A 16,170-nucleotide genomic window follows, 5' to 3' on the forward strand; every position below is an offset into this window, starting at 1 on the left:
GGCATACCCTCAAGCTCAATGCCAAAAAGTGCATTGTCATCCCCTTTGGTAAAAACTCTGTACCCATGAACTACCACATACACGGCAGTCTACTTAACACTGAATGTGTGATAAGAGACCTTGGGACCTAGGTGGACAGTAGTCTCTCCTTTGATAATCACATCACCACAGTAGTCAGGAAATCCTTCTATGTGGCACACCTCATCACAAAAGGGTTCTCATCCCGGAAAAAAAGAGGTCATTGTTCCCCTCTACTCGGCACTCATTAGACCCACTATAGAGTACAATGCCCCTTTTGGAATGTACCTCACAAGACATCTGCAGCAGCTGCCACAGAAGTACCTCACAAAGAGGATTACTGGCCTCAAACAGATGCCCTACACTGCCCATCTCAAAAAACTCCAGCTTTACTCTGTAGCATATTGCCTACTCTGAGGAGCTCTCTGCCTAACATATAAAGCTATGTAAAACCCAGAGCTGTTGGACATGCTACACCTTAAGAAATCCCAATCCCTCTGAGCTACATTAACAAACATTTTACACTTTACATCATCATTTAACATGTCCTCTATCCCTTATCTTGATGTGAGACTAGCCAAGAATAACATGAATGGCAGACATATTGCCAACATCTATAGAAAGCCAACATATTTGAACAGCTTCCTACATTATAGCAGCTTCCACCCAAATCAACAAAAAAGGTCTGTGATAAAGGGGTAAATAGTTAGAGCTGCTAGAATGGTGACTTTGGATGATGATTATTATCAGGAATGTGAACTTTTAAGACAGATGTTTATTATGAGGGCATACCCAACAACGTTGGTGGATGACGTCATTAAGGAAGTCACCATAAAAAGGGAAGCGAGGCACTTTGCAGCAATATTAAACTGGGGCACTGTTGCTGTTAGATGCCAAACATCAAGTGAGTCAGTACAGGATGTCACTATAGGACATAATATGTCCAATACTAGCTATAAGTTGAGCTTCATTACCCCATTTTCAAATGATGCCAGGACACTTAGGAATATCTTGATTAAAAATTGGGCTTTAATAAATGAAGATACTGGAATTAATCAGAAACTGGGTGACACACCTAGAATTATTTTCAAACATGGTTTGAATTTGAAAAACCTACTAGAGTCTAGAAGGAAATCTTGCATACCACATAGGGATATGAAAAAATGTGGGCATCGCCAGTATTGTAAATATACAGAAGTTACTACAAAATTTTAAATAAGTGGCAAGATTTTTAACATCAAGTGGAAAATATACATGTGAAACAAAAAGTGTGGTATATTTGGCTGAATGTCAATTATGCCTAAGTTTCTATATAGGAAAAACGGAACATTATATAAAACAACGTATCTATGAACATCAGTACAGTATATCCAAAGCCAATCAAAACAATGCCCTGGCTAGACATATCATGGAGTACCCTGATCATGAATTTCGGTATATGGTTATTGATCAAGTGCAACAAGACATTAGGGGGGATCTTAGGCATTAAGGTTAGAGGAGAGAGAATTATTGTGGCAACTAAGATTAAATGCCCAAGCTTCCCCGGATCTAAATGAATACACTTCCCTGAAGTGTGTTTTAAAGTTAAAATCACTAGACAGATAATAACTGTGTTGTGTGTGTGTGTGTGTGTGTGTGTGTGTGTGTGTGTGTGTGTGTGTGTATATATATATATATATATATATATATATATATATATATATATATTTTTTTTTTTTTTTTTTTTATAATCACACTTAATAGTGAATTTTTTATTTGATATTTTAGATGCAGTCATAACATTTGCATTGACAAGTGAATTTTATGTGGAATGCAGCTTTAAGAATCTCAGGAAGTGATGTCATGGTTACACATCCTATTTAAACTTGTGTGAATGAATGGTTGATGTCTGAAGAAGTTTACTGATTGTAGTAGATGAAAGCGCAAACAATAAATGTGTTTGCTGGAACTATTGTCATCTTTTTGCTTTTGTATACAAATAAATCTTCCTATTAAGTGCTTTTAAGATGATTGTAGAGACAGAGCATTGAAAGTTATGGGGAAGTTCCATCACTATTAGGGACATGGTGAAAGATTCCCTTTTAGGTTATTGAAGAAAATATCTGATACTGCTATCTGACAAAGATGCGCTATCATTCAAGAATGATCCAGATATATCCTTTTATCTAGCAAATGTGGTCTAATTTCCCTTTTGAAATATATTGCGTCATTCCGAGACTGAAGAGGAGCGGAATGTAGAAGATTACATCATAAATGTACAATTTGTTAAATGGGTAGGAGGGACTGATTCAAGGACCCTTTTCAGTCACAACCCCTGCCTTGAGCAAGTAACAACACAAAACGGAACACAGATTTTGATAACTATACAACAGTACATCATAAAATAAAAACTTTAAATACACACAGATATACCAGTAGTTCATAGTTCATAGATATTTCAAATAAAACCTGTAACATCATGGAAAGATTCACCACTGGCTCGTAAAGATAATCCACTTTTATAAAATGTTTACATTATACAATGATATCTAGGATTACAAGGTGTATTATGCATGAGTTATCACAGATACATAGCAAAAGAAAACATCACATCAAAATGGATAAGCTGCTGACACAGCAACTTGGCATTATAAACATGAGTACAGATCACCACCAAACAGTGACCTAGCCTTTTTATGTAAGGTTCAAAGGATTTAAAAGACATTATTATAAAGTATTTGTTGATGTAAAAATTGCAAAACCTAAGATGTTAAAGTGAGAAGTGATGATGATGGATGAGGTTGGAGTAGGAAAACAACTCCAAGTAATAGAAAAAATGATTGCATCATGTATGGCAACATAGTTTTATCTGCTAGTATTGTCATCTGATTAAATGTAATATAGTGGGTTCTATTACATTTCTGGAACATTTCTTGTACTACCATTACATTGCCTATCATCCTGTAGGTAATATACAAGATTGCCTACAATGGCTTTTCAAGTACTTACCCCCAGAACACATCATCTTATATAAGATTATGCAAAACTGTTCCTCAAATACATCAAGTATTACTTTTATGGTACTTAGAGAAGCAGTGATTTGTGCAAATATTTAATCAACATAAATTAAAATGTTTTTACAAGAGATATTCCCCTGCACCCTCAGTTATAATGTTCACTCCAAGGGCACAGGAACTCAGAGAAAGGATAATTAGAAATACTTGCTCATTTTTCAGAAAGTGAGGATCTTACAGGAAGAATACAGTTACTCTAAACTGAGACACATCAGTACAATGTGTAGCAAGCAACGAAAAACAAACAAAAATGCAATTAAAAAGACAAACATGAGCACACTAAAAACAAGCAAATGTGGAGTCTGCAGACTAAATCTTTGTCCACATGGGCAATTCATGTTATCCTGGTGTGTATCCACCTCAGAATTGTTTCCATAAAGTGCATTGATGCAGGGCATGGGGTGTAGGGAAGAACAAATTCTCCAAAAGTAATGTTTTTGTAGTTATAAATGTCTTTGAAAATGGTACTGGTGTATTTTTGTATTGTGGAGCTGATATTGATCCTAATCAAAAAAGCAAATGAAAATGAACAACTTATTTTGTTCTGTAAACTTTGTATGAAACATGCTGAGCACATCCAGCATTCACTGACTCATCATTAAATTCCCACCTTAATATTTAGCTGACTTGATGATGTTTCAAGATACAGAAATAATGCAATGTTAAATATCTTGGAATATTGGAATACTGCATAGCCTTTACAAAGCTTACTGTAGCCCTTTGAAGTGTAACACATAGACAAGAAATTTCCATAGTTCCACATTTTTCAGAACATGAATTACAGGAGATTCTGCTACAAATGCTTGCATACCATTAGCTTGCAAAACACTTCCCTGCTGCCACTCACTCATGTTGGCAAGTGCTCTAACTCCCACTAGCTCGATTCTCATGAAGCAACAATAAGCTAACTTTTCATCTTAGAAACCTGACTCTAGTCCTAAAATCTCCCACCCAGTCCCTATAGCTAAACTCCAGATCACTCCCTAAACCTAAAATTCCCCTCCCCTCCCTAACCCTAATCTTCTAATTGCTCACTAAACCTACAATTCTCCTCCCTTCCCTAACCCTAAACTTCTAATTGCACCCTAAACCTAAAATCAGCTTCTTTTTCCTAACCAGAACTTTTCATTACTCTCCAAACCTAAAATCCCCCTCCCTTCCCAAAACCTAACCTTTTGATATTGTCCAATGACGCCCTAAACCTAAACTCTCCCTCCCCTCCCTAACCCTAAACTCCTGATCACTCTCAAAACCTAAAATCCCCTTCCCTAAATCTAAACTCCCGTTCCCCATTTCCTGTCCCAGTTATGTGGTCCATGAGCACTTCTGCACTCCATTCCTCATGGCATGAGCTCCCAGCATGCACCATGTGTTTGGCTGAACTCATATTCAAGTTCAGGCAGGAGCAGCTGGGTGCATGGACCACAACATGGTTGATTCTCAGGCCTTGAGGAACTTGTCTTTGAGCACTTGGGGCTCAAACAGCAATAAGGAATCCATTCCAGGGTAAGGCATCAAAGTGAAGTTTCTTGTGCCATTGCCAAAGAAATGTGGATGAAGTAAATGCAAGTTGTGATACTGACCTACTTTACAGTTCACTGCAAAGAATTCATGGCACCCGCCATATAGTCACAATACAAACCTTAAACCATGTGTTTATTTTCTCCATCTTTGTAACCACTTAACATAAGAGAATTATGACAAAATATCTGAAGAAAAATTGAAAGACACCATTCACCACGTCATTTGCCAGACACAGTGACTTTTCTCAAACACCGCACCATTTACCTCTGGTGCTTTGTGAGTTGATGGTCAGATACATTTGAAATCTGTCTGGTACTATAAATTTTGACACCTGTGAAGTATAACACCTGGCATACACAATGGTTATGTGTAATGGAGATAATGTCCTTTATTGACAACAGTATGTTCAGATTGCTGCAGATAAGTTCAGCAGTAATTATAGTGCCATACGGGCTTTCCTCTTATGGACTATGCTACTGCTTTGGTATAAAGTAACACTCCCATTATGACCTAGCATGTATAACAATACCTGCTTTTCCATGTAGAAAACGTCTGTAGATACCCTTATTCTTTGGTAGATATAAGAACATCTCTGTAGAATGCAAACTGCTGTAGATACGTTACCCTCTTAATACAATAGGCGCTCCTTCCTCAGCTGACTATATTATCATTTCTATCAAAACATTTTCCATTTTGCTATATTAATGCTGACGTTCATCACACAGAGAAAAGAAAGACATGGATAATGATAAGAAAGATGAAAAAAAGGAAGACAAAAAAGATGAGAAGAAAGAGGACACAAAGAAAGAAGAGTAAGTAATATAAAACTGTGCGTATGTGTCCGTGACTGTGTGCGTGTGCATGCGCGTGTGTGTGTCTGTGTGTGTATGTCCATCTTTCTGTCTCTGTGCGCATTGCTAGCTATAATAGCATAAACCAGCCAGTGGTTTCACATGACCTTTACTTTACTGTTCTTTGCTTTGAGGTGCATTTCTCAGAGTAAGCTGTATAATAACGTATTCTGTATTTAGAGTGGAAAGAGCATGTATTTGGTATGGGGAGGAAGAGGGGATGCTCCTTTGCATTTTCACTTCTGACATAGCAAACACTTTAATGAAATCTACATGACTTGATTAGCATTAGAGTCAATTATCCAAAATGTCAATTATCCGAACCAGCCTTCCTAAGTTTTTGGGTAGGAGAAATCATAAAGTGTGAATGGGTAAACATTATTACATATTTTCTTGAGCATATTTTTTAAGCTGGTAGCCAGCTCATGTGTGAAAAATATTCTTTATTGTCCACTGAAATTGCTGAATGGCTGAAAATTGTATTCCAAAATGCATAAAAAAAGATTTTAGAGGTTTTTTATCCGGTTCAATTATATGTTTAATTATTCGAACTACCCTATGTCCCATTTAGTTCAGATAATCGACTTTCTACTGTATTCCTTAGCTTCATTTGTTATTAAAAGCACATTTTCCTTAACAAGATAATGTAAACAATACTTTGTATTATATGTGGTTTAACACTAGAGAACTGCAGTGAAATGCACAATAATTTGATTCATGAAATGATATGATACATAGATTCAGCAAAAGTGCATTATTTTAATAAACTGGATCTGTCAAATAATACAATTTATAAAAATAACAATGGAGTCCAGTACCTGTCATGACTCACAAAGTTCTGAAATGTCCTTAGTTAAAGTTTAAATCTATACAATTACACCCCCCCCCCCTTTCATGCATATTATATCAGGTCTTCTGTTTCAGTTACGTGTATCACTGTGAAAGCACAACTGCTTGAGATATTGCCAAATAAAGCTTAAGTGAGTAAAGAAGCATTGAGAACTCTACAGTTACGGGTATGTGTAAACACTGTGTTAATTATGATTATTCCTGCAGTGCAACGCTCGGAATAAATCTTTTACACAATCTTCTGCTGACAACACATTGTGTGCATGCATTAAAATGAGACACATTTCATTCAAAGCTTTAACTGAGTAGAGAAAATACAATACTGAATCTATGCTGCTCTGGAAGTACATTTCTGTTTTGCAATTCTTTTGAAAGTGGCAAGATTGAAGGTCTTTTAAATATTTAACTATTCAGAGAACCGTGCAGTACAAAGTATTTGTGCCAAGAGTTTTATTCAAATCAATCACGTGTGATAGCAATATAGAAGAAATAAACACGGAAATCTGGCAGATTAACAGAAGAGTGGCCTGAAGTGACTCCTTCACTTTTACTATTAATTTCCACTCAGCAAACAGAAATTAACTCTTCTGTGCTCAATTAATCAAGCAATTTTCAGTTTGAAAGGTTTATTTTATTTATTTGTTTGTATTTCATAAACTAGGTAATAATCTGGCATGGCACATTTTTCTGTAGAGACCAAGAGAAAAAAGCTGTGAAATTAACTGAGAAGATAACAAATTAAATGCTAATACGAAATATAACATATAGAAGAGTATAACATACTGATACAATAATATTCACATAAAAGGCAGTGTTTGGCCAATAGTCACATAACATCCATCAATCCTCAACCCTTTTTTCCCATTTTGAACATGGGGTCGGTGTCACTTTCAACAGTAACAATCATCTTGAGCCAAGATTTACAATGTTGGGTGGCTAGCCCTGCTGTGGTAGTTCATCCATACCACACACTTGCACCTACAGCCAATTTAGCGTGTCCAATCCACCTACCGCATGTCTTTAGAATGTAGGAGGAAACCAGACCACCCAGAGGAAACCCGCACAACCTCAGAGAGGGCATGCCGACTCAACACAGAGGGCACTCCAGTCGAGAATTGAACTGGAGAACCTCTTGCTGTGAGGTGAAAATGCTAACCACCGCACCACCATGGCTGCCACTTTTAAAAAAATCCATACAAAGAATTTGAGCAAAATGCCACACATGATATCTCTATACCATTTTTTTGGTGGTTTGATAACTAATAACGGGAAGAATGTAAAGAAATTTAATAGAATATAAAAGAAATTTTAGAAAAAAATGTTACAGATGCAGACTGTAAAAGCAAAACTTCACAGTGTGATTATATAATAGCCAAAATGATATACAGAAGTAATCAAAGGACTCTGCAGCTGTTTTAAATTGTAATAAAATATTTGCATTAAGGGCTATTGTGAACATGTACGTAGAACTGCATTGGTGAACATTATCAGGATGTAAATCCAAAAAAGAAAGCTGAGGTAAGGCTCCAGTGTCCAAATAAATGCAGAAACCAGTCTTCAGGCGTTGTATAAAATGAAGTCTTCTTTAATGTCACACAAGCGCTTTCACACAATGCTTCTTCAGGTGTATGAGTAACATAATTAACTACACCTATTTATATACCTAATTTAGTCACATGACCTAACACTCTATTAACATTAAAGTTATACAGTCACACAATGAATTAAAAATAAATGTGTATGAAAGTGCTAGCATCAACCATCCTATTATTTCATTAAAGATATATATATGTATATACACATAAAAATATATATTTATTCACATAAAAATATATATTTATTCACATAAAAATATATATAATAAAACATTTAAATGCTCATAAATATGTGTCTTACTTATTAAATAAAAATACATATATAAAAAATATATATATAATCACAACAAACCTAGTATCATATCTATCTACGTAGCCCCCTTTTTCTCAAGATGGGTTTGATGGGCATGCTGTCATTAAGCCCATGGCCAAAATTAGCTCTCAACATAACTATCCATTTGGCCTCTATCTCTTCAGTTCTATCTCTAATGTCCCCACATTTCAGGTTTTCATATGTTCTTGCAACTATCATAAACTTGAATGTGTGCTGTTTACCTACTTTAGAAACATGTTTAGACAAGGCATTATTTTCAGACCCCTTTCCTATGTGGTATATGTGCTCCCTAATTCTTTCTTTTAAACTACGATCTGTTTTGCCTATATAGAAACTATTGCATAGACAGCAAGTAGCAAGATATACCACATGTGTAGTCACACATGTTCCACTAACCCTGATATCAAAAACTTTACCTGTATCTGGATGTCTAAAACATATATCTTTATTAATAAACTGACATTGCTTACAATTACCACATGGTTTTGTGCCGATGGGGTTAACTGCTGTTACACTATCTCTACTGTTACATAGCCTTCTTTTAAGATTCTTTTTATTTTTGAAGGTAAACTGTGGTCTCGAACCTACCACCTTACTGATGATAGGATCAGTCATAAGAATCTTCCAGTGATTATTAATAATACTGGTATATCTCCCAACATCCCTTGAATAAGATATATTAACCTTCAGATTATTGTCTCTGTCATTTATTTCCCGATGGTATTTATCCGAAAAGTATGGTTTAGCCCTTGTCTCCCTCAATCGTTTTACATTCATAAAACCATCTTCTATGATATTTCTCTCATACCCTCTCTCTTCCAATTCATAGCATGTTTTAATAAGTTGCTTCTCAAATTCATCCTTATTAGCACTTAATCTACATGCTCTAAAAAATTGATTTTGAGCAACATTTCTAAATACATATCTGGGATGCATACTCTCCCTTGATAACAAAGTGTTAACATGACATTCTTTCCTATAAAGTTTAGTGCTAATAGTGCCTGAATTTCCTTTTTCTAAAAGTACATCTAAAAAACTGATCCTCTCTTCAGAGTAATTTAAGGTAAATTTCAAAAATCGTGTTGTATTATTAATATATTCAACAAACACTAACAACTCTACTGCTGTTCCCTCCCACAAAATAAAAAGATCATCGACAAACCTCCTATAGAATAATACCAAGTCACTATAGAGTCCATTAAACACATATTCTGTCTCCCATGCCAACATAAAGGCATTTGCATATGTGTTAGAGCATGAACTCCCCATCGCTACACCATGCTTTTGATAGTAAACTTGGTTCTTAAACAAAAACACATTATTCATAAGCACTATATTCATCAATTCATGCAATGTTCTCACTTCATCAGGTTTATACAAATTAATTCTGGTCATGAGTTCACTAAACAACTCTAGATCTACTGTGTTAGGAATAACAGTAAATAATGAAACAACATCTAATGTTACTAATAAAAAAACAGAACTTATTTTACCCTGTTGCATACATACATAGAGATCATTAAGAAATTGTTCAGTGTCTTTAAGAATGAATTCAGATTTATCTATAATTGGTTTTAACTTTTTGTCTAAATATATGGATAGTGCCTCCGTGCACCACCCACTACTTGAGACTATAGGTCTCATAGGGGGTCTGACAGGGTTCTTGTGAATCTTAGGCAAACCCTGTATGTGGGGAATAGTGTATTTGGTACTAGTAAAATATTCAATTAGTTCTTTGCTAATAAGATGTGTTTGCTCTAGTTGCCTAATATTATTATTAACTGATATAACCATTTCTTTAACATCAGAGTATCTAATCTTCTGATAAAAATCAGTATTGTCAAGCATCTCATACATCAGAACACCATAGAACTCACTATCCAAGACAACTATACGCCCACCCTTATCAGCTGGTCTAATGACCAAGTCAGCATAATTTTCAAGTTTATACAAGGCTTCAAATTCACTTTTATTAAGGTTATGCCATTTATTTCTACATTTCTTATCATTGTAGGTTTTATATATATCATCTAGAACGATCTGTTCAAATGCATTAATCAATGCTGTTTGTTTGGGGACAAAAGTGCTAGGTCTATTAAAAACATATCCATCATTCACTGCATTCTGCTGAAATAAATATTTCAACATCAAATTTCTTGTGAACATCTTAACATCGAAAATTATATCTGTGATACTCATATCACTAGAAGGTATAAAAGATAAGCCTTTTGAGAGTACATTAATTTCTGAGTTTGTTAAAACACGCTTAGAAAGATTTGTTATATATGTCTTACTTGTTGGAAGGCTTTCTTTATGGTGTAGGTATTGTCCTTCACTTCTTCGTACTTCCTTTTGTATCGAGTGTTGCTCCTGCCCCTGGGTTGGTACTTCTGCCCCTGAGAGCCTCTCCGATTCCCTGAGGTATCCCTCATAGGAAGCGGAAAATTTAAACAATGATTAACTGCACCAACAGCTTCTTTCAACATAGACGGTTGCTCACGTTGAAGAGTACTCAATACTTCATCCTCCGCTCCCCTGTGAACTTCTACAATAGTCAGGACTACCTTTCTCCTCACACCCAACACATCACTAGAATTCACTACTGGCAAATTTGTCTGGATGCGTAAAGCATCATTCGCCATGCTTTCTAAATGCAATGTCACTCCACACTGTTGTACTGACAAAGCACCATTTTGGACCTCAACGGCTCCTAGGCTGACGTCATTCCGTCGTTCATCATCCGGCCTGGGTTGCCTGGTTTCACTAAATGTTGTGTCACGTGGCCAAGTGAAGATATTGCCTAAGGCAAAGTCCTGGCGATCTCTTCTTAGTTTCTTCAGTTTAATTTGTAAAAGTTTACACTTATACGTGTTAACATTATCTACAGTTTCTGATAGCAGTCTTGCGAACACATCTCCATTATATTTAGTGCATAGTTGTGAGTAGTTGGTCTTCACCTCTCCTACAAGAATCAGTTCTTTTCTTTCTGCAGCACTAATTAACAATTTAACATAGCTCATGCTGGTTGCAATATTTAATTTCTGCCATTCACTAACAAGTACAGAGTCTCAGTCAGCCTGAGCTGGCATTTTCAATATTCTCAGGCCCCGTGGTATCAAATTTTCAGTCAGACAAACTTGCAGATGAAATTTTTCATACTGCAGCCTAGCTAATTTCGACATATTTTTCTCTAATGTCAATAAATCAGTATGAAGTAGTAAAAAGTCAATTTCAGATTCACTGTCACCATCAATAGTTAAATTTCTATTTAAAAGAGGGTACTCTCGATCAGTAACTTTAGAAATAAACAGTTCAGCACTTAAATCAGGTTGTTGAGTATTAGAAATGCTATTTGAAGGATTAGTTACGGGTGAATAATCAAGTTAAATTTCTTCCATACCACTGGCCATAGCTTTGGTGTTATCAGGCATGGATAGAAGTAATAAAACAATACAAAAAGTGCCCAATAACCACCAAATACCTCTGCAGAAAAGCTTGATACAGACAAAAATCCAAAAAAGAAAGCTGAGGTAAGGCTCCAGTGTCCAAATAAATGCAGAAACCAGTCTTCAGGCGTTGTATAAAATGAAGTCTTCTTTAATGTCACACAAGCGCTTTCACACAATGCTTCTTCAGGTGTATGAGTCACATGACCTAACAATCTATTAACATTAAAGTTATACAGTCACACAATGAATTAAAAATAAATGTGTATGAAAGTGCTAGCGTCAACCATCCTATTATTTCATTAAAGATATATATATGTATATACACATAAAAATATATATAATATATATAATAAAACATTTAAATGCTCATAAATATGTGAGTATTACTTATTAAATAAAAATACATATATAAAAAAAACTTTATAGGAAAGAATGTCATGTTAACACTTTGTTATCAAGGGAGAGTATGCATCCCAGATATGTATTTAGAAATGTTGCTCAAAATCAATTTTTTAGAGTATCTAGATTAAGTGCTAATAAGGATGAATTTGAGAAGCAACTTATTAAAACCTGCTATGAATTGGAAGAGAGAGGGTATGAGAGAAATATCATAGAAGATGGTTTTATGAATGTAAAACGATTGAGGGAGACAAGGGCTAAACCATACTTTTCGGATAAATACCATCGGGAAATAAATGAGAGAGACAATAATCTGAAGGTTAATATATCTTATTCAAGGGATGTTGGGAGATATACCAGTATTATTAATAATCACTGGAAGATTCTTATGACTGATCCTATCATCAGTAAGGTGGTAGGTTCGAGACCACAGTTTACCTTCAAAAATAAAAAGAATCTTAAAAGAAGGCTATGTAACAGTAGAGATAGTGTAACAGCAGTTAACTTCATCCGCACAAAACCATGTGGTAATTGTAAGCAATGTCAGTTTATTAATAAAGATATATGTTTTAGACATCCAGATACAGGTAAAGTTTTTGATATCAGGGTTAGTGGAACATGTGTGACTACACATGTGGTATATCTTGCTACTTGCTGTCTATGCAATAGTTTCTATATAGGCAAAACAGATCGTAGTTTAAAAGAAAGAATTAGGGACCACATATACCACATAGGGAAGGGGTCTGAAAATAATGCCTTGTCTAAACATATTTCTAAAGTAGGTAAACAGCACCCATTCAAGTTTATGATAGTTGCAAGAACATATGAAAACCTGAAATGTGGGGACATTAGAGATAGAACTGAAGAGATAGAGGTCAAATGGATAGTTATGTTGAGAGCTAATTTCGGCAATGGGCTTAATGACAGCATGCCCATCAAACCCATCTTGAGAAAAAGGGGGCTACGTAGATAGATATGATACTAGGTTTGTTGTGATTATATATATATTTTTTTATATATGTATTTTTATTTAATAAGTAAGACTCACATATTTATGAGCATTTAAATGTTTTATTATATATATTTTTATGTGAATAAATATATATTTCTATGTGAATAAATATATATTTTTATGTGTATATACATATATATATCTTTAATGAAATAATAGGATGGTTGATGCTAGCACTTTCATACACATTTATTTTTAATTCATTGTGTGACTGTATAACTTTAATGTTAATAGATTGTTAGGTCATGTGACTAAATTAGGTATATAAATAGGTGTAGTTAATTATGTTACTCATACACCTGAAGAAGCATTATGTGAAAGCGCTTGTGTGACATTAAAGAAGACTTCATTTTATACAACGCCTGAAGACTGGTTTCTGCATTTATTTGGACACTGGAGCCTTACCTCAGCTTTCTTTTTTGGATTTCTGTCTGTATCAAGCTTTTCTGCAGAGGTATTTGGTGGTTATTGGGCACTTTTTGTATTGTATTATCAGGATGTGTTTCCAGGTTGTCTACCTAAATAAGGAGTCACCATATTTTTATTTAAACTATGTATGTGCATTGACATGTAATTGTTTGATGATCTAAGATGCCTCTGTGAGTAGTACCAGTTACAAATACTGTTTAAAGTACAGCTTCATTGTATATGTAATAGAATAAATGTATCTATTTATTTAACATTTGTTAACCAGGAAAGTCCGACTTAGAATAAAGCCAATTTTCAGCAGAGGCCTTGGGAGAAATGCTCCAGACACATCTTTGTAATGTGGGAGGAAACCAGAGCACCCAGAGAAAATCTACACGAATTCAGGGAGGACATACAGAATCCGCACAGAAGGCATTCCAGCCAAGAATCGACCCAGAGAACCTCTTGCTGTGAGGTGACAATGGTACCGCTGCATCACTGTGCTGTCATTAACTGTTTAAATGCCAACAATTAACTGTTTAAAGAGGAGTATATCCTGGCTTTCAACACTTAGTCTGGGACAGTTTTGCTTTGCTGCACCTATTTATGGGCACAGTAAGTTTTTCTTTTAGTTTGTGAGCTCTTTGCCTTTATAAAGGCTTTCAGAGCTCATCATTTTGTTTGTTTTTTTTTTTTTTTTTTTTTTTTTTTTTTGTCCTGTGGTGTAGTGATTTTGTAGATTGGCAAGCAAAGTAACTAATCAGAATCCTGCATTTTCTTTAAAAAACATCTGCTTATGAGTGGAAGCCATTTCCTGACTTGTAGCACATAATTCTTGACAATTCTGCTCTGTTGCGCTTGTTTATGGGCTCAATAAGTTCTCTTTTAACTTGTGAGCTCTCCCTTGCATTTTTAAAGACATTGGGAAGTTGCCATTTTGTTTTAGTTTCATTTTCCTGGTGGTATAAAAGTCTTGTAGATTGACAGGCAGTGCACAAAATGCATCCTATTATGAGTGGATGAGGGAATAGTAGAATGGTATCATCAACAAGGGATAACTTCACTTCAATCAAGCATGACGAACAGGAAGAAAAGCAGAGACTCAAATGGAGACAATTTGGACACAGGTCTCTCTTAAGCACACATTCAGCTACATGTGAAAATTGCATTTCCCAGCTGCTGGATCCATCATAACATGTTGTTTCAGAATGTCAACAGGCTTTATGTGAAAACTTATATCCAGAAGTAACAGTACTAAAACAGTTTTGTCCAGTCCTAATCATATAAAAGTACAGGACTCTTCCAACTCAAACTACATCAAGGTAGCTGATCAGGCCAGATGTCCTGATGATGTCACATCTTTAGATAATGGAACACTAGTCATCCTGACCAATGTGAACATTCCCAAAACACATGATGATGTGACATGTGACACTGTACTACCTGCAAAATTCACAATTAATTCTTATCCTGAAAAAACTTGTATTTCTTGGACTCATGACACAATGGGCTATACCTCTCAACCTCTCAGTGCAAGAAATCTGAACAAAAGCAAAAATAATGGGGGGACAAAGGCCCAACTGTAGGGACAGATTTTAAATATTACTCCTATAAAGTTAAAATATTGCTGAAGAATGTGGTCTGAAACTCAAATATATGTCATTATTTAGTGAAACCAGTCCTCAACGATTTGCCAGATAACCACAAATTTTATGAGGAGCAGACCGAAAATACATTTTGCAAACATCTGGACAGCTGAGAGGTATGCAATGAGCAAAAGGGTTAGGAAAGTAATTGCAAATATTAGTAATACTGCTGATTTTGTGATATTTATTTCATAAAAGAAAAAAAAAAGACATGCACTATGGGAAAGGCTCTAGAAAGACAAATATCATGCCTTTAGCTGCACCTAATTTATCTATTCCCAAAGAAGTGTCAGCCCTGAGTGATTCGTTACTTAACTCTGCAAACAGAAGCATGAGTGGTCTAAACAAGAACCATATTACTGTGAGTACTGTAGGTTGGCTTAAAATGGTCAGATGTAAAATACATGACACCAAAACTGCTTCATGAAATGATGCATTATGTCCCATGCAGAAACCAATTATCTGAGGTCAACACCGCTTAACTATATGAAGAATGTCATTCTGGAGCTAACTGAAATACCTGAAGAAGCTTCTATTTAACTTACGCTAATAATATAATTTCTATGCTGGAATGACTACTTGTTTACCAAAGTCCACATTTTCAATAGTTAGTTAAGGCAACTTTGTACAGTATATAACATCAAACTTATGCACTATTGGGAAAGCTGTAGATATGATAATTGAATGTTTTCCAAAGATGAACATTACCTTAGTCAATATGGGATGGTTTTATATCAGAAAAAATGAAGGAATATCTGAAAAGTTTTAAGTCTGATGAATTGGTCAGTATAGTTACTGAACATAACTACATAATAATAGCAATTGCATTACATATCCCAAATTACAAAATATATGACTGTTTCATAGAGAATTTCAGGAGTGGGGGAGTAACGTTATGAATTCATAACAATATTCATAGGCCTGCTGATCATAGGTTCATACTAAGCTAACTGCCCTTACAAGCCATTTTAAGCCTAGCCAGTTATCCCTTGTGAGACTCAAACCCTGCACCTTGTGTTTATAAGGCAAACA

At 35.2% G+C, this 16,170-nt stretch overlaps 1 protein-coding gene across 1 annotated transcript in view; it reads left to right on the plus strand.

The window, feature by feature from the left end:
* The window catches only part of CNGA3 (cyclic nucleotide gated channel subunit alpha 3), a 570,358-nt gene that overhangs the window by 265,226 nt on the left and 288,962 nt on the right, over nucleotides 1–16,170 (plus strand). The window contains exon 7 of the mRNA XM_044072170.1: nucleotides 5,328–5,407. Coding sequence (XP_043928105.1) covers nucleotides 5,328–5,407 — 80 coding nt within the window. The remainder of the gene's footprint in view (nucleotides 1–5,327; nucleotides 5,408–16,170) is intronic.

This window comes from Protopterus annectens, chromosome 5.part0 (assembly GCF_019279795.1).
Source record: "Protopterus annectens isolate FY-2018-M chromosome 5.part0, PAN1.0, whole genome shotgun sequence".
Taxonomy (NCBI): domain Eukaryota; kingdom Metazoa; phylum Chordata; order Ceratodontiformes; family Protopteridae; genus Protopterus; species Protopterus annectens.